Below are 25,874 nucleotides of genomic sequence, written 5' to 3' on the forward strand. Positions count from 1 at the left end.
GAGTCACAACCTGAGCAGCAACAACATCTTAAGAAATATCATTTCCAGAAACCTTATTACACAGTTGTCTGTTTTCACTTAAAGGCAAAACAATGATTAGTTTAGAAAGTACTGCAGATTTCCACTCAACCACAGAGTTACCTCACACCAGTGGGACCTCATACTCTGAACATTTGGGACTTTCCATTGGGTTGGTGGCCAACTCCCCTAAAGATAACTCCATTTCTCAAAATGGACCCCATATGAAGGAAAAGATTGGAACACCACTGATAATGTCAGAAGAAATTCAAGGCACTGAACCAAATGCTCCTGTCTTGCAATACTCTGTTTAACCTGGTTTAATCTACAACTGAAAATTTTACTATTGAGTAATATAATAATTTAGCACATTTAACATTAATGAAAACACTCAAACTTGTTCTCACTTATTAATTCATACCGTGAAAGGTGTTTTTTAGACATTGATGACTATGACTTATTCATTATTTTCCTTTGTTGTTCTTATTTTTAAACCATGTAAGAAACAATCCAAATGTAGTTTTAAGATTGAGACAAAAAACAAACCCTGACATTTAGATGGGTTGAGGGAAGTGGTACAGCACATGACGTAACTTTGAGAACATGTGATTTGGAGTTGGGTGCATGTAATGTCAAAAAGTCCAAAAGAATAATAAGCACTTGTGATGTCAGAGAAACATCTTGGGTTTAACCTTCAGCTGTTTCATTACTTCATGCGATTTTAGAAACAAAGAAAGAGAAACAAGAAACAAAGAAATTCCCAAACATTTATTTAAAATACCCAGTAAGGCCAAAAAAGCAACCACTGACCTGATAGGGGCTTTTCTATATTCATGTGGACATAATGTACTCAAATAGAACACATTATACATTAGGCCCAATTATAAAACCACAATGTCTGCAAGAAACACATATGGCTTGTCCCTGCAGTGTTTCAGCGCCAGGCATTGGCAAACTTTATGCACCAATGTTACAGTTCATGATGTGTTATTGCTTAGTGCCATGCTGGTCAACATTAAAGTCCACTCTAAAGACCTTCAGGCGTTTGGAGAGCAGGCTGATTACAGAGTGCTGTGTCAAAGATAACGCAGTGAGGGTGAGAAACCGTGAGACCAGATTCTTCTGTCGAACTGCTGAAGTGTAACAGGCCCAGGTCGATGTCTGGCCCCGCGCCCATGGGTTGGCTCTCAGCCCTGAGTTGTTTGCAGAAAGGCTGACTGCTCTAAACTTATATGGAGCTGGCTGGGATCACTGCACATCATCCATAATAACAGGTGTGATAGACAGATAGAATGAAGGAGGGTTGAGGGTTGAGAGGAGAGAAATTCAATGACATAAGTTACCTAGTATTCAGCACATGCATCAGAATCAGCAGGGCAGTAAATAACTGAGCAACCTCATCTGCCTGAATTACTACAAGCTAACTCAAGGTTGTAGGTGCTGACAGGAGCAGAAGTGGCAGATGAAGCTGCACACACGCACACTTGCTTACACCTAAACACACACACCAGCTAGCTCATACTATAAAACACACACAGTGCCCTTAATAAAATATAACTTCTAAGTGATTGTATTCAATTAGGACACAGCCCCATCCACAGGACAGTCGTGGTCACTGACACAACATGTCAAAACAAATTAAATAAATTCCCACTTAATTTTTTAGCCTGGAAACAGTCGACAAAAAAGAAAACTGCACTCAAAAACGGCTTGAACAAAAAATGGATGAGAAGTTCTAAAAGTTGAAATGTTGGTTTTGAAAATACAACCCCCCACATTTCCAAAGACAGACGTGTGTCTGGGGGACGGAGTTTCATATGCTGTTAGATCATTTGAAGTCTTTCAATCTTAACCACAGCAAAAAGTACACTTGTTTTATGGCCTTCAAATCAACACTTTATCAAACCATTGGAAGCAAAAGTCTAACCCCCATGTTGAGAGAACAAACGCTGTTACAAAAGTGCAGTGTAATTGATCGGCCCAGTAGAGAGGGACTTGAATACCAGGGACTTGAGGAGTTTGAGAGGTTTCACAGAAGTGTAGTTTTGAGCAAACAATTAGAAAAACATTCCCAAATGGTAGGTCTAAGAGCAAAGCTTGTTTGTTTGACATCACTGTGGTAAGAGTGATGAAGTACTCTACACTAATCATTGTTTCTGTCTGGCTGACCACAAGGTCCAATTTTCTGACTCTGGCTTTAACTGAAGCTTGAAGTGTTTTCTCTTACTGTGACAGAAGCCTTTTCAAGTGCGGTTGCATTAGTGAATTTTAAAATAGGACTGTGTTCCCTGCTTATCTGCACAGATGTCCGTGACGGTGCAGGACTGACGCAGTAGACTTCTTCTTTTGGGTGTGGCACAGGCGTAGGGAGTTGTCCTTCATATCTACGCAGTAATACAATTGGTCGGGCAATATTGGCAACGTGTGTAACTGCAGAGATGGTCAATCAGTGTTTTTGCACCGTAAGAGGAGCAATAAACCAACGACGAAGTAAGAAGAGGAGAGTCGGTGCTGCAAAATCTCCACCTCATTCACTTTAGAGTCTCCTACATGTTTCATTACTGAGATTGAACTCCAAAGGGCAAGCTGTCTCGAGAAAGAATAAATACTCACTCACACTCACACTCACACTCACACTCACACTCACACTCACACTCACACTCACACTCACACTCACACTCACACTCACACACTCACACTCACACACACACACACACACACACACACACACACACACACACACACACACACACACACAAGAAAGGCCAAGCCATGAATGATTTGTGCTCATCGTGACCATGACACATGACCTGCCAGAAGCATCTTGCTGCTGTATCCGCCCAGGAGGCAAATGTGTCAAACAAGATGCCTTACGTGCAATGAATGAACTCGGCTTTTTATTTTAACCATCTTCTCCTATCAAAGACCACCTACAGTTAGTAAATTATTGATCGAGTCAGTAGTCTGGAATTTGAGAGCCTAAACTTGCCACGAAAACATATTCTAACAGTCACATTTTCTTTTAAAAATGATCTAAAAAGGAAATGAAATAACACATTTAGCAGTATTGATAATTTTTTTAAAGAAAATGTACAAAAGGTAATACTCATACATGCGTTATATTTTACTAGAAACTAAGATCATTCAGCTCAAATCCCACTTCAGAAAGTACTCAAACATTTTCTTTGATGAAAAAAAAGGAAATAATAAGTTAGCATTTTTGTCATAAAAGCGTCATGCAGACAGGCGGCGTTTTCCAGAATATGAGTCTAGAATATTTCCACATAGAGCTGACATTTTTCAGATCATTAGCTGCCATGGCTGCTAAATCAGAATCTACCTCTATGGGTGGTGTGAGAACAACAAGGATTACCAAAAACAACTCTGCAAAGTGATGAATGAGCGGGGAGGAATATGTTCCTCTTGCAGCATGCTGTTCCTGAACATTATTAAAATGTACTGACATTTCCAAATACACCCACCAGTTTAAGTGAAACCTTAATTTATCAGTGAACACGTGTATAAAGCCAGAATAATGTAATGTCAGACAAACTGAAAAGTTGGCAGAGATATGTCAAAGACATTATAAGAAAGAAGATTTGTAAATAGGGATTCTTTTCCTGCTTACAGAATCTGAATATGCTCTGTATTAAACAATTCATCATTTTGTCTTTGAAATAGGAAAATGAAAATCATAAATAACTCAAAACAAATCGACTTCTTGAGATATCTTGTTTTAAACAAAACATTACCATAGCCTCAGCTGCTCCTCTCCTACTGCCTCAGCTGGGGAGTCTTCATTGATCAGTTCCTTTAAGCTTTGAATTTGTGTGATTCCATCACTAATCAACACATAGACACAACTCTCCTTTGATGCTGGTATCTTGTCTTTTCTATAATGCAGCAGGGCTTATCAGCAAGGCCCACTCTATTGTTTATCGGCTTTCCGGTGCTGTGACCACATCTATTCTGCACATGAACCACCCTGCTCTCATGTGTCACAACAACAGCTCCCACTTTCACAGGTGGTCTGTAAGACAATCTGACAAAGCAGTCTAAGGCATCAGGGTCAGTTACAGGTCTGGCACCGATCCTACAAGCATGTCTATATGTAGGCACACACCAGTCAGTGAGGCTGTAGATGTATGGATTCATGTGTGTGTCTGCCAGCTGTAACCTGAGGTTGATCAGCAGACAAAGAACCAGGGGGGTTGATGAGAGAGGAGAGTCAGTGGGTGGATCCTCTTACCATGATGAGGCCGGTGGAGATCGGGTCGTTGCAGCCATGGCACAGCTCCCCGAATTTGGCCCAGTAGTCGTTCTTGCAAAAGAGCCGTCCATCTTTTTCATAATACCAGTGTGACAGCGAGGCACTGCACTCACAACACCTGATGGAAGAAAAGACAGAAAAAGAAGCATCAGAAGTTAAGCAACAAAAAACCCCAACAAAAGCTGGACCAAGGTGCAATATCAACTTTACAATAATTCTACATAAGCTGAGCCAGCTAATGTCCAATTGTCCAACATCATCGTATAAGACCTCAAGGACACTGAGGGAAGTTGTTATTGAGTTGATAAATATTATGTTGAACTGCCATCTTTAAATCACACTTTAACACTTGTAATGACACCTTGCAGGGCCCCAAATTATAGCTCTCATTGTGATAACAATAAGTCCCTTTGTAGGTGCATCACACACCAGCACTGCTGAGGTGGAGACCAATGAGATCACACCAAAAACACACAATTTGTGACTCTTCTTCGAAACATAGTACATCATAGAGGTAAGACCACAGAGACAAAATAACTCATGTCATTGCAGTCAATTACAACATGATTTTCAGTGCAGTCTGTCCCGTATTAAAACATCATCAACCAACATAAATCAGTATCAGAAGTCAAGTCAGAAATCAGTTTAGTATCCAGGGTGTTTTGACCTAACATTTAACTAAAGAGTGCTTTTACCCAAATGGAAATGTCAGTTGTTTATTAGATTATTTTACATAGGCTAATAATAGGCTAACAAGTGTTGCTAGAAACAGAAATTTGGTGAAGAATTTTTCACATAACTTACCTTCTAAACTTTATTAGTATTTGTATTGTATCTTCTTCACCTTTCTCAATATAATGGTAGCACTATGTTTGGTTACAAAAATCGAAGCAAGTAGAAAACCCTCACTCAGGTCACAGAATTGATTTCGAACACAGATTTTTGAAGTGATTGAGTAAAGTATGAAAAAACACATCAACTAATAGTTCTACTAGAAATTATATATTGTGTGTAAAAGCTGTTCAATGACTCAGCAGGTGTTGAACTTCAGTAAAAAAAAGCGATGTCCAACGGCAGCGCTCACTAACGTTAGCTTTCTGAACGTGGGCTGATTAGCCTAGCTTGCTAGCTTTACTTTCGGGATGTCAAACACATTTAACAGCATGACGAGCCCTACCATATGACAACGGATGATTTGTTGAATATGTACGATTTGTAAGCATCGCATAACCTATCTTGTATCTCCAGTCTAATGGAAAAGTTTGACAGTGCGGCTTACAATTCCTCCGATGGGAAACGCCCGCCGGTGGGCCGGAAGCCTCCCATTCTAGTGATCAGGGTTCGATTACCGGGCAGTGAATGCTTCACTCTATTTTGTTACATCTCCTTCCGGCAATACAAATCTGGTTTAAGTTAATCATGTACCCGAACAGCTCCATCCATGTATTCAAATAACAGTGCAACTTAATTAAAAACAAAACAAGAAATTACATTTGAAGAGGTGGGCTACTGCACATACGAACATGTTTTTAAGTTACCTGACATTACTGTACTGTGAAGAACAACATCACATGGGGTCAATATGGACATTACCTTCTTAATTAATAATAAAAAAAATCTCCCTTTCATCATATGAAAATGGCTCACAATGCCACCTACTCTTCCTGTACTTTGCTAGGCTTGCAATGCTGTCATATTGTGCACAGGTTGTATCACAGTAAAAGTTTGCAGTGGGTGGAGTTAGATTTAAACCTTTATAAAGAAGTTATACTTTAAAAAAACATGTAGGCCTTTATTTCTTCAGGAACAATCCGCAGCATTAATGTTTGCATTTTTAAAAAAAGGAAGCTGTTTTGGTAAGACTGTGTTTTCAATCTTCATTTCGTACAGACAATCTGATACTAGACACCATTAGATATGCATCTGTAGAGATCTGTCCGGTCTGTCACTAGGGTTAAAATGCAAGCTGCTGAAGTCCAGAGTGACGTCAGCCTGATAGACATCAGATGCTGGCAGACTGAAGGGCGGATGACAGAGAGTTAGAGACCGACCGAGAAGGATAATCTGGTGATAAAGAGCCTTAAGGGAGGATATGACACATTTTAAGTTCACTAACAATGCAAATAAGCAGACAAAATCTTCTGCAGCAACTGGTTTGATATTCAAAATACTCACGTAAAAACAGACAAGTAAAGGTTATTTTCTGGGATGTTATAAAAGATGATAATTTTTATCGAAACCAAAAGGATTTTACAATATAATTTAACTCATTATTATTTATGTAACAGATCATTTTTTATTCATCCATCCATCTCCATCCATCCATCCATCCATCTTCTCCCACTTTTCCGTCAGGGTCGCGGAGGTAACAGCTCCAGCAGAGAGCCCCAAACTTTCCTTTCCCTGGCAACCAGCTCTGACTGGGAGATTCCAAGGCGCTCCCAGGCCAGCGAAGAGATATAATCCCTCCACCTGGTCCTAGGTCTACCCCTCGGTCTCTTCCCAGCTGGACGTGCCTGGAACACCTCCCTAGGGAGGCACCCAGGTGGCATCCTCACTAGGTGCCCGAACCACCTCAACTGGCTCCTTTCAACGCGAAGGAGCAGCGGTTCTACTACGAGTCCCTCCCGGATGACTAAACTTCTCACCTTATCCCTAAGGGAGATGCCAGCCACCCTGCGGAGAAATCCCATTTCGGCCGCTTGTATCCGTTCTTTCGGTCATGCCCCATCCTTCATGACCATAGGTGAGGGTAGGAACGAAGATGGCCCGGTAGACAGAGAGCTTTGCCTTCTGGCTCAGCTCTCTTTTCGTCACAACGGTGCGGTAAAGCGACTGCAGTACCGCTCCCGCTGCTCCGATTCTCCGGCTAATTTTTTATTCATTATGACTTATTTGCAGACATATCTTTATGACTTGGCTAAGTGGGTGCATTTTCTCTGCATGTGGCCATGAATCAAAATGTGTGCTAATCCCTTTGCTTATATTAAAAAACATTTCTGTATCTGTGCGTTGGTGCGCATACATCTGCGTGCTTACAGGCTTGTATGTGCTTTTTTGCAATCTGTATTAAATCCGTCTGTGTCTAACAGCCATGTCTAAGTGAGTGTTTCCACTTCTTCCCAGTGGAGCTTCCCTCCATCAGCCAGCCGTCTGGCCTCGTCCCAGCACAGGGCAGCTTAAAACCCAGGGCTTTTTGCTCTGAAAATATCAAGAGTGTGCATGATTTCAAAGGATGGAGCACAATAATTTACTTTGTCCCTGGTCTCATTTCAATGTCCTGCTGTTTACATATGAGTCACATTTAGTCCTTGAAATTGTTGATTTCATAGTGTCTAGCTCTGATGTGACAATAATAAATGTGCTGGTTGATTTCCAAAAACATAGTTCATACATTGCTCAAGCCAGGTTTAAATTTCATGAAATATTTAGTTTTTAAATAATGCTTTTAACATTAAAACTACTTGAACACTTTGTCCTTGCTGTTGAACAGGTCAACTAGTGAAGCACTCAAACATATATTCAGCAGAAGCAGCAACTCTATGACATTGCCCAAGGTGTTGCAGCTACCGTAAGCCTACACACACACACACACACACACACACACACACACACACACACACACACACACACACACACACACACACACACACACACACACACACACACACACACACACACACACACACACACACACACACACACACACACACACACACACAGCAGCACACACACACACACACACACAACCTTGCAGCACATGCAGACAAACACATAGTGCACACCGTCTGCATGCAGAGCTTCACTGCAGCTCAGCAGATTGTGGCAGAGCTGCTTCCCTATGCAGCATGTTTGGGTGGGCATGGGGGGGAGGAGGAGACTTGGAAGTGGGTCAAGGCTTCCAGAAGAAGTCTGCAGCCAGGAGCCAGGAGCTACTCAGCTGTCATGGCTTTCTGCCTCGTAATAACTGATTTTTACTGCACACACTCGCATCCTGCAAACCCCTGCTGAGGCAAAGTCATACCTGGGGAGGATGATACACATACTGTATGTGTCCAAAGATGGGTTTGCACACACACAGACACAGACACAGACACAGACAGACACAGACACAGACACAGACACACACACACACACACACACACACACACACACACACACACACACACCGCAAAAAGGAGGGATCTCAATGCTCTAAGATGCAGTTTCTACATAAAACCTCCTGGAGCAGATCTGGGAGTGGCAGCAGAGTATTAAAGATATGAGTGAATACATTAAGACTCCCGAATGGAGATGCCACATTTCTGCCTTCAGGACAAGAATCTTATCTCAGAGGTGAAGAAGCCAGGAAAGCACAGTTAAAACTCAACATTTACATGAATTTATTAAAAAAGCAACAACACCTAAATAACAAATCTATGCTTTTTCCAGTTAGCACGTGTGTTTGTGCTCAAAATGTTTTGTGTGTGACTGTGTTAGTGTGTGCATCGGCATGGATGCTTAAGAGGATTATCAGCCTGACAGACTCAAGAGTCTTTGCCCACTCTGCTATGATCCTCCAAAAATCTAGCAGAATATGAAGCTTAGCAGCCCCTCACTTGCCTGCTATGTGTTCAAACCTCGCTGTGCAAAAATTAAAATGAAACATTCCTTCAGCAAAGCAATCCATAATAGTTAACAAAAGAAAAACAAAAGACAGGATGCTCAGACATAAATTACTCCCATACAGAAGTGAGAGGGAGCTGATCTGAGACACCATGAAATGCTGCTGGATCCCTGAGGTAAAGCTAACAACCAATGACAGCGAGGATGAGAACGAGAGAGTGGGGATAGTAAATCTGCAACTGTCCCCCTTCCTGCTCAAATCCCTGATGGAATTAGCTAAAAGTGTCTGGGGGGGTAATAAATGCCTTTTTTCAGGTCAAAAGGAGAGAGCCTCTTCCCTGGCCTCTCACCTTCCCCCCTCTGTGTTCAGTAACATTTGACTCCAGCAGAGTGCTGTCACAATCACTTACTCTATCTGTAGCCTCTATAACCTCAAAAGCTTATTTTTATAAACTTTTGTCTGCCAGGTCAGTGGTTCACAACCTGAGGGGCAGGACCCCTCCAAGAGTAAATAAGATATTGTTAACTTGAAGGTTTTTGAGAAAACAAACCAGAAGTAAAAGTCTCTGTATCATCATGGCAAAATGCAAATATTGCATTTCAATATTGAGAATTTCTTGAAGTTTTTGCGCCCACTCAAAGTGTTTTTACAACCAAATTCTGCATCCACCAGTTCACAAACAAATTCATACAGAAGCATTTTGTTTTTTAACGTTTATAATCTTCACTTTTTCTTGTAAGTTAGTAGAACATTTTTGCCAAATTCTTTTAAAAAGTTCTCAAATGCAAATATCTGACAAGAGAAAATCTCTCTCTCGACAAACTGCGTGTAATGTAGATAGTAGATAAGTAAGTAGATATTTCTTTTTTATTTTAGAGTTCAAAAGGCAATAGGATTTGTGCTGAATCTTAATGTGTGAAAGAAACAACTTAAAGATAGTTTTAGTTTAGAACATACACAGAAAATTGTGTGTGTTTGTGTGTGGTTTAAATTATCTAACTAAAATAAAATGAGTATTTTTGTCCGTTCTTTGAGTTTCTTGACAACTGTCCATCTGATAAAGTTCACACTTGGGGCACGATTTTGTAAAGACCTACGGTAAAGTTTGCTGTATAAGCGGTTCTCGATAAGCGACATTACCACAGGATGCATTCAACCAAACAAACTCTGTCTTATAAAATGATGGTATGCCAGATTCATTTCCCATGTGCTGGTTTTATAAGGCTGCTAAAAACATTTGTGACTCCCAGTGATATGGTCTCATTGGACAGTTTCATGATGTAATATGTTTTGAATGACTGTGCATACTATTTATCAAGCTGGCAGCCTGACCCGGGTCAATGGTTGACATGATTAATTAGTCCTAGTTTATATTCATGACCTCAGGAAAATAATCAGGCCTGAGTGAATGAAGGAAATTATATTCCCCGAGGGACTGAGGTGCTACCATGAAGAGGATGAACATGTCAATCATTAAATATTAAGGACTTGCCTCAACTAATTAGAAATATGCCTCATAAGCATTACCATACTGTATGTCACCATTCATGTTCAGCAGATACATACAATTATAGCTTTTGCTGTCTATGGGGTTAAACTAAAGCAATTGATTAATAGCCTCAGTTAAAACAGAAGACAATGTGCAGATAAATCAATAACAGTTGACTGCTTTTAAAACGAATTAGGTTAAGGTCACACAGAAACACAGGATATGGGCAGATATGCAGATGGACAATTCATTATTAATAAGATCTAAATGCTTCCATTAGTTCAGTGCCTGCTGCTAAACATGCAGAAATATGTTGTTTAACATTGTAGCTCAAACACGAGTCTGCCCTGCAGCTGCTCCAATAAAATGTTACTAAGGTCAAGTTTTAGTTTTGTACAGGTTTTAACAGAACAGAATTTTCATTCATTAACAAATTATCTTGCAATAGTTACCTCCACCAAAGAGGTTATGTCTGTAGTTTAGTTTGGCTGTTTGTCAGCAGGAATCAGGACTATTGAATAAATCTACTATCCCTATTTTATGGTACTCAGTGAAAAGGTGAAGCATGGGCATAAACAATCTAATAAACTTTGATGCAGATACTGATTTCTCCGTATTGATGGAAGTCTGCGCTCTCTGAGTGGCCATTAAGCTTCCTCAATTAATTGATTGACTGTTAGTGAATAAAATGTTAAAAATGTATTGAGAAAGATGCCAAAGCCCAAAGTCAGATCTATGCTGTAGACTTATTTTGTTCACCAACAGTCTTAGAACCAAGTATGTCCAGCAAGAAGCTTGAAATGAATACTTCAAATGTATTCACTATTTTAGCACTATTAATCGATAAATAGGTGCAGCTTTTAAAAGCTCGTATATGAAAACATGCAGCTCCGATATTTTATTTATAAAATAAATAAGTGTGACTTGTTTCAAGATGAGTCGTTAATGCCTTGCAGTAAAATGGGACCAAACCAGACACTCACACACAAACCTTGCTGACCATCCAGTTGTGGTCAGCATTTTATGTGTGTGTGTGTGTGTGTGTGTGGCCACGGGTCATTAAATGAGGTGTGGGCTGACACTGCTGCAGGAAGCAGAAGGAGTCAAAAGGAAACGGTGTGTGTGTTCTGGTGGAGGTGTGAGCAGGTTCACTATCAACGGACAGATGCAAGGCTGAAAGATTTACGAGGAGCCACACCTCTCAAACACCCCACCCCCCCCCAGCACACACATGTGTACATCTTCATTAATTATTAAATCTTCCATCATCTGCGCCAAGCTCAGAAGGACATCCGTCTCCTTTCTATCTGCGAAGACAGCAGAAATGCTTTTGAGTACTTCTGATCGATAAGCCAATACACTGTTGTACTTCTGCCTTCCAGAAAAGACAATAACCGTTGAGCGTATCGAATCTGATGGAAACAAATGTGTCTACTGCATGAAAAAGTGCTCAGTTGATGTTAGTGTCTCTGCAGGATAAGCTGAAATCCTCACGGACAAAGAGAAATACAACCTCTGGGAAAGAAACAAGGGGTTTGAGGGATAGAGGGATGAACACAAACACACACACACACACACACACACACACACAAACGGGTGAAAGTCAAGCAGAGGAAATGGGAGGCTGTCTGGGGGAGACCCCTCTCTTTTCCTCTCAGCGGAGACATAAATAGATGCAGATTAGGGGTGGGCGATATGAGGTAAAATTCATATCACGATATTTTTCACTGTCCAGACGATATCGATATTATATCACGATATATATGAGGGGAAAAAAATCTGAATCACATTTGAATAGCCCTTCTTAGTTAAATGACATTAGTTGAGGCAAAATATGTATTTTAACATCATAAATCGACTTGGCTTACTTCGCCGTAAACTCTCTCCCGGCTCGGGATCTCGTACCTTGGGTCCAGAGTTTGAAGTAACCCACTTTCTCCACAGTTTGGATGGGTACCATGTCCTTCGCAATGTGATGGGTTATAGCCTCCGTGATGTCTCTCCATTTCTTGCTTGTCCGCTCAAAGCGAGTACCAGCAGCGAATGATGTCTGTAGTGATTGCTGAAGCGATTGAGTGGAAGTCTGGCTTGTCTTTGGTCGAGCTCCTGGGCTGATTGCTTCTCGCATTTTGATGCAATCTGCATATTCTCGTACATGCATCGTTTTAAGGTGATTTAATAAATTGGTGGCGTTTCCACCTTTCGCTAAAACAGCACGGCGACACAATTTACAGAAGATATTTTTTTGTTCGAGGTCGGAGATCTTAAAACCGAACCAGTTCCACACGACAGAGGTGCCCCCTTTCTTTTTCACCAATTCGTCATCCTGCACCTGGGTATTCTTTTCTGCCTGTTGACTCATCTTTAATTTTCAATGTCTTCTTCGTCGTCGTCGTCTTTTCTTCTTCTTCTTCTTCTTCTTGTTTTGGATCCACTATTGCTAGCTCTACTTCCGCGCAGCAAAAAATGCTTGCAACGTCCGCTCATAAAAATAGGTCTACACCGTAAATCCTCAAATTGTGGCCGAGTGCTTTTATTTACTTAGGCTGCACATCGCACTGGCCTTTATTTGGGGCAGGCTTGTATATGGACCAGGCCTTTATTTCTTGCTTACCTTCTGTTGAATTGTATTACTTAAATCAAATAATGGGCATAATTACAATATCATTCACTGCATATGCATTTAGGGTTGTGCGTCTCCTCACTGAAAAACCATTCCACTCAAGCCAGCCCCTGCTTGCTAGAAGTTACGAAATCAGTCACGGGGGAAAAGATTTCCAAAACTTTGTTCAAAACACGCTATTATGCTTATCACGGACTAAAAAAATTCCGTTTCACATCTACATTCATGATTCTACTAGACATCGTGATGTCCTAAATAATGTCATGATTTTGATCGTCGCGTGGAGTCTGGATTGTTCGCACGTCTTGCATGCCCTTATAAGGAGCTCGTGGAGCGTTTTTGTATGGAAATTAGGTGCACGAGAACTCTGTGCACAGCTGTTTTAGGAACAGACAGGCTGTTTAGGAACACGTCCAGGCATTCATTAATCCAGCGGAGATCTGTTGTTAGGTTAATCTTCCGAAGCCCGTTTGAATATACTTCAGAAGACAAAGAATTTTCGATAATGCGACCCAACATGAACGCCAATTTATGAATTTCTGAATACCGCGGTATCAACGATATCTCAAAATTCATATCATGGCGCAGCACAATACCGGTTTTTACTATCATACCGGTATATCGCCCACCCCTAATGCAGATTCCTGGTCCAGTGCCGAGATTTACAACCGTTTCTGTTAAAGGATTAACATACAGTACCTGTGTGCTTATTTGTGTTACACTTATAGATTAGTCAGCTATTAAATTATCCTCAAACTATTTTGATAATGAATTAATCTATTTGACTAATTTTTCTTTTTTAATCGATTTGACTTCTTTTTTCTGGATTCTTTACTTCTCTGTGTATATAATTGAGTTGTTGACAAAATGAAAACATTGATGACATCACCTTTGGCATACGGAAATACTGATCAAATGTTGTACCACTTTCTGGTGATTAATCAAGAAAACATGTTTCAAATTAATGAACAATGAAAGTAATGGTTAGTTTCCCTCTTGTGACTGGAATCTCTCTCTCAAACACACACAGTCACGTGCACACACACACACACACTCTCAAGGACATTTATTCTTGTTCCCACGAGGCCCTGTTTTTGTCCCGTTGTTGTATCCTCCCCTCCTCCTACTTCTCCATGGCAACACAGAATGCCAGAGCGATGATGTCACCCTCTCATGAAAAGGATTACCTCATCACCTCACGCAAACCCCCACACCTCTTTCTGTTCGAAGGGTTCGAAAATCAGGCATCAGTCTCTTTCCCTTGACCTTGGCAAACACAAGCTCAGCATCATTAACCCGTCAGGATCATTTTGCTACAGTTAAATGACTAAACCACAGAAGAAGAGAGCAGGTTGTGCATTTTAAACAGTAGCTAAAGCTGCTCCCCTCTGTAGATTTGGCTCTGCCCTGGCTGTGGGAGGCAATCTCTTTATTAGTGGCCGGGTGGTCCATTTAGCGGGTAAACAGGAGCGCTGGCAGACTCTGGGTAAACGATGTGCTCGGCAGCAGTTTCCTTTGTGAGCGCTAAGCCGCCCTGACTGACGGACTGTCAGGACAGAGGGGTCCTGGCCATTTCACTTGTTTCTCTGAGAGGAAATGATAAAAAGGTTTCAGCGAGCTCTGGGAACCATGATGAGTGTTGTTCAGCAGAGACAGCAGATTTCCTGTTCATTATCAGGTCCCTTTCACAAAACAGTTTAGAGAGTTGTCTCCAACAGCTGAGCCCCAAACAGAGGATACTGATACACGAAGGAACCCCGGAGGGTGACATCAACCCAGTGAGTCAGTTCAGGTAGCTGAGTCCCAGTCCCATGTAGGGCTGAAATAACTAAATAAAATGACTGTGATATGAATGAAGTATCAAACAGGCTATACAAATCAATATCAGTCAATATTTTCATCTACCAATATTTAACATCAATTTCTTACTATTTATAACACCAACCTCTGAACATTTATTAAGGTGTACCTCTCATTATAATAGTGCCTTTAGTTGATATGCTGCTATTAATGTTTTCATTACTGCTTTCATTTATTCCATTTTCAAGCCTTGTAAAATGTCATTGTACTGAAGTATAACAACAGTTAAGATGTTTTATATTCTTCTTTTATTGACCTGTCAGGCAATTCATTTTGTGTTGCTTAGAGAATGAAATAAAAATGTTCATAGACTGGAACCGTCACATATTATATGCATCATAGTTTGACTGATAAAAATAGATTTCTCTTCAATTAAACCAAACATTAAAAGTCTCTATAAGATGTCATGAAGTTGATCCAACATCTGAACCAATCAGCACTGGACCCGGATCTAGGAGCTGGAGTTTTGAAATCAGAGTAGAGAAACTGTGGTTCCAAAAACTGCAACCGTGTTGCTGCGAGAGGTTTTTCGGTGCCTTCGTTGACATGGGGACAGAAAAGTCTTGAATACGGCAGACACAAATCTGACAACGGCTTGTCTCAAACAAGTCTATTAAACTACAGTCAAGGTAGTCCAGGAGTAACAGATTAATGTGTTTATAGTCTTATCAGACCCTATAGCACAGCACGATGGTTTGTAATGCTCACAGTTATTGTTAAGGCAACTGTTCCATTATTCATCACAACGACGCTGAGGTAAAGGTAGAATACAGAAATCGATATAACAAATGATCTTTCAGCATCTTAAGCTTTCTATGATTGATCACCGCAGCACATTGCGGGATGACTTCACTATGTGTCGCAGCAAAAGGTGAGCCTCGTGCAATTCAAGAACGACCTTTAATGTTTGACTCTCAAGCCAACACAGAAGTCCTAGAAGTGCTATAACTGTCAACAGATTTATCTTCATGACACCAGCACAAGCTCTTGAGTTTTTGCAAATTGAACTTTATCTGTAGAGTACTGATTACAATCGAAAAAGACTAACAGGTGAAACAGAAATCAAAATCATCAAGTTCAATGTGATCTGATATACTGTGCTGAAAGTCAAGTGACATATACATTCAATGGTCTGATCCAGAACACAGCTTGTTTACAATTGCTGGTTTCCAAAGTGAAGCAAAGTGTCATGTTTGTCCAACAACGATTAAATTATTTAAAAAACTATCCATAAAGTGCTTGAGTAATTTAATCATCGTTTTTATTCAGAGTTCATGCTTTTATTGTATGATAAAGTATGTTACATTTTCTGAATACTCACAAAGCTCGTTTCTGCTTACTTTTAGTATAATGATCAAGGTCAAATGTAAAAAGGGACAGGACTCACAAAGTATAGAGAAAATTAGAGCGTTAATCTTTTTTTCCATAAGCACACGCAGGGTTTAACTCTGGAGTTTATCTAGTGCAAACCGGGACAAAATTGAATTTCTAACATGTGATTAAAGTATTGTAGCGAGAGCCAAAGGTTGGCTCTCGGGAACAGGTGATTAATCAAAACAGAGGACAACTCCTTTTTCCTCTCTGCAAATGTTATCAGCAGGTTTGAACCCTGGTGACATACGGGCGAGGAAGAAGAGGAGTTCTTGGAGCAGACGCAGAGCAAAATGTCACCGGATGAGTGTAAAGAAGAATACCAATCAAAAGGTCAGGCTTAAATAAAAAAAATCAAACAGCTTTTAGTGCAACAATGACAGGCTGCATTAGATACAAATATTGAATATATCACACTCCTTTATATGATGGAATAGAGGTCAAACAACAGATCAGGATTTTTTCTCTGATACAAGAGGAACCTATATTCATGTAGCTTATAACAACATACTACATGTCGTGTATAATTTACAGCCCAGATATTATTACATAAGAGCTTAGTTTTGTAACAATATTCTATATCCATATAAAAGCTGGGAAGCTTGTACTTTATCTTTACTTTACATTTAAGGCTGTGGCAAGGTGCATTTTTGATCTTTCATTTAGAAGGACAGGCCATGAAATAAGACTATAAACGTTTTCATAAGATGCATCTCTCTCTGCAGTTGGATCAGTAAATGGATCTTAATAACAAATGCAATTTCAGAAAGAAAAAAAAAGAGAAATGCAGAAATGCAAGTATGGAGGGCCAAATGTCCTTGATATACAATTTTACAGACCTATAAAGACAAACAAACACAGTGTATTTCGAGGTTCTTTGGAGTAAAATAACCTAGAAATAAATGAGTTTTCTTCTTTGCCAGCCTGGCTGTGCTGGATATTTTACTTATCGTTTATTTGGTAGGGACAGACACAATATACATTGGCAGACTGAAAACAGCTATCCGATGCAAGTATCATAGTGTTTATAGCGAATGCTAGTTTGCAACACTCGTCCCTAGAAGGGCTTTTATGGAACTAGGAAATTAAAACAGTGAGGTAAAATAGAGTTAAACAGAATACAGCAAGATACAATAATGCATACATTAAAAACGTTAAAACTAGACATGGGTCCATGTTTGTTGTTGGATTACCCAGGATTCGGTTGCTCATACAATATGAATATCTGCTGTAAAGTGCGCACACACGCACACACACACACGGCTTCCTGTCTGATAGACAAAAAAACTATTTTAAAGCCAAAACCAGCATCCTCTCTCTGCAGAGTCATCCTAGAGTATTTTTACTCACATAAAGACACATATAAGATAGCTAACAACGATGATATATAATAACATGAGGAAAACCTTCAATGATAACGCGTCCCCAACACACACACTAACACACAGTGTAATTCAGATGCAGGACAGCGGGGTTTGGATCACTGTCTTTCTATTACCAACGAGATACAAACAAATACAAATGTTTCGAAGCAGAGAGACAAGAGTGTGACTGTCGTGTGCAGAGGTTAGGGGAGGGAGGGACAGCGTAAAGAGAAATGAGTAAAATCATGCGAACCACAGAGAAACTCTACATCCTTCTTACAGTCGCACATTATGAGGCCCTGTAGATTTGAAAGTGTAATTTAAACAATGAATGATGACGTTTTTGTGCTTTACATGCATGTCACTTTAAGAGCTTCAAGGTGAAAACATGAGGGGAAGTGAAACAGACTGTCAGCTGATCCACTTGACCGATCACACAACAACACAGCTGATTATCAGTGTTAGTATTAAGAATTGTGTTTACAAAAGTCAGGTTTTGGACATTATAGACCAAATGATTAATAAGTAATCAAGACAATTGCCATATTAATACATACAGATCTTTAGCAGGAAGTTGTAAACATGTGATAGGAAATAAGTAAATACCTTAAACTGTTAACATTCCTTTATTGGGTAAGCTTGCTTTTCTTGGTTTAATCTTACAAAAATGATGCAAATCAAAATAAAATCTTCAATACAATCTCAATTTGTATCTGTATATCCTGTAGTATGTATATCCTTCTTGTATTATTGTTTGTGTGTAGTAAATCAAATAAATGAGTTAATATTATTTCTGTTTTTTGCTATTTTAAATCAGTTAACTATACAAGGTTATAATAAACATAAATACTTTCATTTAAAACAGATACGTAGTGGAATATATCATTATAAGCTAATGCTAGAATAAACATAAAATACATCTAAATAAAGCAACGGAAACATACCAGAGGGGAAGATAAATAAATACTTTTGGACTTCTAGTTAGAAAAACAAGACATTTGATGACATTGTGTTTCTTAATGAAGGATAAAGGACTTGTGTAGCCTCATTCTACAAAACTATTATTATAAACGAGACAAAACGTCCTCAAATGTATCAGTTTAATGTAAAGTACACATGTCTAAAGCCTCTAAACAAACTCCATCTACTGAAGAGGACCATGTGGTATAGCAAAAGCCCCAGAAAAAGTGATTACATTTGACTTACGTTAAAATTGTTTTGTATAAATGTAACTTGATAAGGCCTGATCCTTATCCTGTAAACTCAACACACACTCAGCCTGTAACCTCAACACACACTCAGCCTCGTTCTGTCAGTGCTTTACTTACTTTCTGAGTCCCTTCTTGCTGCGTTGGTCCTTTGCTGACATGTCGCCCGTGGGAGTAATGTCGCTCTTGTTTTGACGGACAGAAGAGAGACTCATGTCAGCAGCTCTGATGTTCAACTCGACCAGCCTCACTGTCACAACCATCAGTCTCTCTCCCTCTCTCTATCTGTCTCTCCCTCTACTTCCTCTCAGTGCAGCTGCACAGAGGGGTCACACTTCTTCAGCAACTATTTCCTGTCCTCTGCCCCTCCCACGTCACGGCTGTCTATTTCTTATTATTAAAAGCATTTAAGACGCACGCCCCTGTAATGTGAACTCCCCGTTTCCTGCACTTCTCAATACACTCAAAGATTCTGGAAACACAAATCAAATTATCCATCATGCATTAAACCCTTCCACCTCCTCTCAACTCATTTAATTCACCGACCTCCTCACAGGGCCTTGAGGTGATCTGTTTACCGAGGAAGAGAGGAGGCAGAGTGTCTCACCTTCGATAACACAACATAGATCCCATATAAGGTGATATGTGGAGGATCACCTCACTTAAAAGTCACAGATACCTAAATAAGTCTCGACATGTCTGTTCATGCTGCTAAAACCAACCAGCAGATATTGTCTTCACTTCTTTCAGCACCATGAACGAACTCCTCCGATTGATCTAAACATCCTTAAATGTCTTGACACAGGAAAGTCCTGCTTACAAATGCAGTTTAATAGCAGATATTAGCTCATGAAAGACATACAAAATATATATATATATACACACATTTGTGCTTTATGTTAGTAAATAAATAACCATCACATAGGTTGTCCATAATGAACACTGAAAAGTGTATTCAAAACCAGAAAACTTGGTTGGGCTTTTACACATTTTCCCCAAGAAACACATGGTAAGGACACTGGGCAGAGGAACACGACAATCTGTCTCACGCCGTATTGTCAGAATATAGTGACAGTTTAAAGAAAAGTCATTATTAAGTTACCAACTTCTGCTTTAAAACAAAAGTCTGAAACCCCGTCAAAACACAGTCTTTAACGTAGTTTCTAATTGTACCGTTGATAAACAGATGTATTCTTTTTTGCAGCTAATCATCACTCGAAACACCTAACTCCTTACTTGTGATTATTTGTAACACCTCTCTGTAAATTAGCATCTATTCAATATGTGACTATTAATGATATTTTTGCCTTTTGTTTTCTCTGTCTCTTCGCTGTGGGAACAATTGTGGATTTCTGATACTGGTATTCTGACTGTCTCCAGTCTCACCTTATTAACGTTTCTGAACCGTCAACATTGTTGGAGTTCAGTGTTGAGGTTCTGCTTTGAGATTTATTTCTATTCACTCAGCTCAGTAAAGAATTAGACCCAGAGGAGTTGTGAATCCTCATCGTGTCCTGCAGCTGCTGTCGCCGGGCAGAGTTCACCTGCAGGTAGAAACAGCTGAGTCACTGCAGCCCTTCATGCTGTCTGTTTCTGAGCCAAACCTCATTGTTTCAGAGCTGTGAGGAAAGATGTGGTGCAGAGGAGGCTTCGCTGCATGAATATGATTGTAATTATTTTGTGATCTTTATCTCTTATTTAGACAGTGGCAGTAATGTTGCTCGCACATATGTGCATCACGGTGTTGACGGACAGAATTGTGCCGTACAGCACACAGAGGCAGGGGAGGAGCTGCAGGCTGTGTGTCAGCTCGTCCTTGAAAGAGGGCAGCCTTGTCTGAACAGTTTCAAAGAACAATTTCATAATAGCACAAATGAAGAATCTACCATCTATGCTAGAAAATGATGCGTATGATCAGTACATGTATACTGGATGCAAAAACAGCTTGTTAACAAAAGTGCTAACGAAGCACAAGCCTCTGTAGCTCGTCGGGCTGTGACGTGCAGCAGAAGTAGTTTTATTTGGAGCAGGACGGTGCTGCACTGTACTGCAGAGAGACTGCAGCTAGAGTCAAAAACAAGCACATCTATAGGATGATGTTTCTCAGTTTTGCACCCCTCGTTAAATGCACATTTATAAAGGGTGTTTTATTACTAATATAGCAACAGAAAAGAGGCATATTTACAAAAAATCTGATGATTCTTAACCATATAATTTCAATAATGACTGCAAATAACAGGACAACAATAAAAATGTTCCAAAGAAACCAAACAGATCACAGAGCTAATAAGCGTAAGAATAGAAATCTCTTATTGTTGCTTCCCGTGAGGCAACATGAGGTTATAACCGTCTCTAGAGTCCTCTCGTGATGATGCTTCACACACCTTCTTACTGCAGCTGGTATTTTTCCTCAAATGTCAAGAGCTACTTTAACTTAATCCCCTCAAATCCACAGTGAGGAAATATAATTTTACCAGCAGTTTCTGCAAGAGAGCTCTTATTCAGAAAGACCACGCAGCCTGTCAGAATAAGGTTATTAACACAAAGATATGTTGGTGTACAGCTGAGCTTAGAGACAAACAGAAGTCAGACATCACAAAAACATTTTCCCATAAAGGCTTCTGTTTGTATGCTGCTGTTTCTCTACCCACGGGACCCAACATACTGCAGACTACACTCTTAATTTTGCATTCCCCTCTTCTCTTATTATCTCCACTTCCTTTTCACTGCAGTAATGCTCCATGGCAGCACCGGGCTCTGCAGTTGGACACGTTTTGTTTGGGTTTAAGCTCCGTTCCCCCAGTCCCCCTGCTCAATTTTCCAAGGAAATCTTGTCTGACTAGCGGAGCGGTCTTAAATCCTTCTCTGCTATGACAATCCTGCTCTTCCCTGAGGATTTGGATCTGGGTCATTAAAAGGTTTCCTGAAATATAGATATGGTGAGGAACGCAGGAAGAAACCAGGAAGATTTCAAGGAGGATGCACCCCTTTCAAGTAGACTACAAGTCTCTTTTTTTTTTTACAGACTTAGCTGCTCTCATGGCTCCTTTTAATCACCATACAACAGTGGTAGTGAATGTGGTGTCACTACATGGAGATGTGCTTAAAGCTGCAGGCTGAGATCTGACACCTCAAAAAGAGAGTGAGGGAGTCGGTACAATAAATAGGTCTGCATAATGATGCTGCAGTTTTATAGAGAAATGCTAAGTATAGCTTTTATTTTCCTTCAAAGTACAAAGTCTATGAATGTGCAAAAAAAAACTAAAGGTGTAAACACACAAATAAGCAGACTCCAAAGAGAGAAAGGCAAACACAGCCTGCTGAGACAAATTACAATTCTTCTCTCACGCTGAGGCAGCAAGACGCAACGCCCTATCTGTACCCTCTCATCTCTCTCTCACACACACACACACACACACACACACACACACACACACACACACACTGCACACAACCATTGGGAATCTGCCCTGTGAGCAGATACCCTCCTCAGATGTCCCATTCAGACATCCGGCCAGGGGAAATCATTAATGACACACTGAGCGGTGAGATTTCCACAATCTGCCGAGCAGCTCAGATTCACAGAGTGAAAGCAGGAGCACCTCAAAGGAAGCAAACAAGAAGAAACAAAATCTTGATTTTTTTCAAAATGATTTAAAATGTTATGCCGTGTTTCAACTGCAGTCTTCACAAATGTTTGAGGGTCACAAAATGCAATGCCTTTCAGCTTACTAACTTGAAATCTGATCAAAATCACAATTTCCACAACCCATGCAGCAACACCCGTTCTAAATGAAGGATTGTGATGCTGCTGAGCTTCTTACATTTGACTGATAAATTGACGTTACTTTATTTAGTGTCCATTTGAAGAAGACTACAAGTTTGACAATGAAATTCTGCTGAAAATAAAGTCAGAGAGACGGCATTTTGCCAGACGTCTGTGGCCTCTGTGTTATGCTAGCAGCCCAGAATGAACAGTTTGTGGTCGAGTTGCATTTTGGGTAATGTAGGCACCAGGTTTAGGCAAAACAGTTATGGTTTGGAAGACAGGCACTGAGGGTCCTGCCAATATATTAGTGTATTTGTGCAAAGTTTATAAAATATTACTGATTGCTGCCTAAATCACACATTAATAATTTTAGGAAGTATGAATATGGACCGTGTGTAGTTCTGAATGTTGTAAAGCAAACTATAAAAAGCTAAATATTTCAATCAGAATTCCAAAACAAGAAGCAGTTTGATCTCCTGCTTGTAAGAACAAGTCAGATCCGAGATTTGAGAGACAGAGGAAGAGAAGGATGTTACATAAGATCATCAGTAACAAAAGCTGTAGCAACAACAACAACAACAACAACAACAACAACTGTGTCTTATTAATAATAAATACAGCAACCTTAAAAGAAAATACCCCACTTTAAACTAAATAACTCCTCCTGAATGAGATTACTCACACTAATGGGAATTGTCAGACAGCTTGCAAATGTTTTGACTGCAGCGTCATGGTACAGTATGTACACAAAAATAAAACACAAACTGAAACGCATGATGCTAAAAAGGAGCGGTTGCTGTGAGGGAAAATGTGTCTTAAAACAAAAACATGTTAGTAACCATTTCTTTACTGTTAAGTGAATTCCTGTTGGTCTGTAGGCAACATCGTATGATAATAAAAATGTTTTAGTAAGAGGAATCTCATCAGTTCACTGTGTTTTATAAGTATGAGAATCTAAAATGTCAGAAAAAGTGTCTGATTGCAGTTCAGTGTACTAGGGTAATCGATCAGTGTGTCTCATCTCATCTCATCACCATCTGTGGATCTCTTTATATTCATGTTCTTAATACGACCCCAGAGCGACGATTGATCTGAAGATTTGGTGACTTACACATTAGCTTTTATTTTTAAAGGAGGCCTTATTAGGCTTTTCCCTTCCCTGTAGCGGTTATATTGGTTTTGTGTGCAAGTAAATGGCCTACAAAGGCTAAAATCCCAGTTCATGAGGCCAGAGGGAGTTTCTCTCTCCCTTTGTTTACTGTAATATGTATAATATCAAACACAATCAAAAAATGCAAAACCGTTATTAATTGGACCTTGATGTGAGAATTTCTTGTCATAAAAAGGCATGCTTGTAAGGCAGGAGTTGTTTAACAGCAGTGTATACAAACTACATAATAATATAATACTGTATGTACTTATGGTTTTGGAGGGTTTTAGCATTTCAATCACCCAAAGGTTTTTGTTTTCTATTATCAGACGAGTTTAACAGACTGGATTTGTGCTCAGTATCAATAATCAACATTGTGCTTAATATCCAAACAATGCGAGTATGTTTCTTTCACACAAAGAGACACATGAAGTCTCATTGCCCATACTCTCAAAGGTGCTGCAGAACAAGATCCAAAAATCCAACCAAGAGGAAACATAAAGACGTTTTACAAACAGTCTTCTTATTCACAGCCACTCTGCAAATAAGCGTTACGATCAAATGAAGTTAGTCATAGTGTAGTTCCAATCGTGGCAACTCATGTTAAGAGAAACCTGCCAGAGACTGAAACTCTAACCTGCCTATTCTTCTGCCCCAAACAAAGCCTTCGGAAAGTAAAACCAAACACCCTCCTGCTGTGGAAATGTTAATTATAGCAGTCGATACAGGTCTCACAACAGAATCTATATCTGTTGATCAGGAGGAAGCGATGGTCAGTCTTTTGGTATTGGTTATTTATACATTTTTTTAAACATAAAACAGGTTTCCAGGCTGTTCATGTATGAGAAAAAGCTCAATAATGATGTCTAAATGAGCATCTGTTACTGAGGCTGTGAGGACTCCATAGCAACAGAAATTATATTCGTCATATTACAGATTTGTTATTGTCTCTAAGGGGAAATTTAGCTGGGGCAATGCTGAACACGGCTGCAAACAGCTTAGAATAATATCTAGCCAAGTCAATGGTTCACTGATCAAATACACAGTGAAAAACACCCGATAATATACACGAATATGTATGCATTATCACATCAGGAGAGCATAATACACCATACATATGATGCTGAAGGGGAGTTATTGTTTACAATCCAGTGTGATGTTTCTGGTGTTTGATGATGTAATAAAAGGTGAGTCACAGGAGTAGATAATGAGATAATGCGCCAAGTTTACTACCTGTCATTTGCCTGATACAATAACAGTCTGAAAAATAATGGTTCTGAACCCGAGTTCAACTCAAAGACAAGAACGCCGACAAGAGAAAAATCGGGAAATCTCCTGAAAACACTGACCACAAAAAAGGGAAAGACTTGTGCAGAAAAGAGGCTATAAAATTGGATTTTCTCACAAAAAAATACAAGAAGGTGGCAGAGCATATGATCCTCCTACAAGTACAGGTGAAGGTCGACTGACAGAAGGAGGTTTAAACAGGGAAGAAGGTGTGAATATGAGAATAAGTGCACAACAAAAACATTGCCAACAGCACAGACGTGCCGATGACATGCAGGAGAAAAAAAAGGGTTGGATCAAGCAAATCCAGATCCAAGAAAATACGATAATTTGCTTTATTGATTCTTTGGCTGACTTTTACCATGATTAATGATCTAATCAACTGAAAATAGGTTTTCTAATTCATTTTATTTATCCACAAAACAATTAAAAATCAAACGCTATTTGCCGTTCATATGCTGCTCATATTTGAGAAGCTGAACCCAGAAATTCTGATTATTATAAAAAATATTTTTCTATTTTGTTCATTTTCCTGCCTGTGTTGAACAGTGGAAAGTCGGCAGAGAAGAGAGGAGAGATGAGGGGATCAGACATAGAGCTGATACATTTTCTCTCCAGCGACTTATCCATTGATCTCTGCACTTATACGACGCTGCCCTTTAAGATGAGAAGCTGCTTATGTTTCATGTTGGAGGGCGGAAAGTTTGTGCTGTACCTGAAGCAGACGGTGTGCCAGTCGGAGCTGAGCGCCTGCAGATACTGCTCATCGTAGATTCTCTGTTTGCATCCCGCGCAGACGGGCAAACTTCCTCCAGCTGAAACAGAGGCGCAGGTCACAGCATGAACTGATACCCAGCAG

At 39.9% G+C, this 25,874-nt stretch overlaps 1 protein-coding gene across 4 annotated transcripts in view; it reads right to left on the reverse strand.

The window, feature by feature from the left end:
- The window catches only part of limk1a (LIM domain kinase 1a), a 45,309-nt gene that overhangs the window by 17,094 nt on the left and 2,341 nt on the right, over window positions 1-25,874 (reverse strand). The window contains exons 2-3 of one of the 4 annotated variants that reach the window (XM_063907186.1): window positions 25,731-25,830; window positions 4,268-4,406 (exon numbers count right to left, since the gene is read on the reverse strand). In XM_063907186.1, the coding sequence (XP_063763256.1) occupies window positions 4,268-4,406; window positions 25,731-25,830 (239 nt within the window). Of the gene's footprint in view, window positions 1-4,267; window positions 4,407-5,092; window positions 5,170-5,567; window positions 5,625-18,929; window positions 19,503-25,730; window positions 25,831-25,874 lie in introns of those variants that run through there. The other 3 variants (XM_063907187.1, XM_063907188.1, XM_063907190.1) reach the window with 3 other exon arrangements.

Source organism: Eleginops maclovinus, chromosome 18 (assembly GCF_036324505.1).
Source record: "Eleginops maclovinus isolate JMC-PN-2008 ecotype Puerto Natales chromosome 18, JC_Emac_rtc_rv5, whole genome shotgun sequence".
Lineage (NCBI taxonomy): Eukaryota > Metazoa > Chordata > Actinopteri > Perciformes > Eleginopidae > Eleginops > Eleginops maclovinus.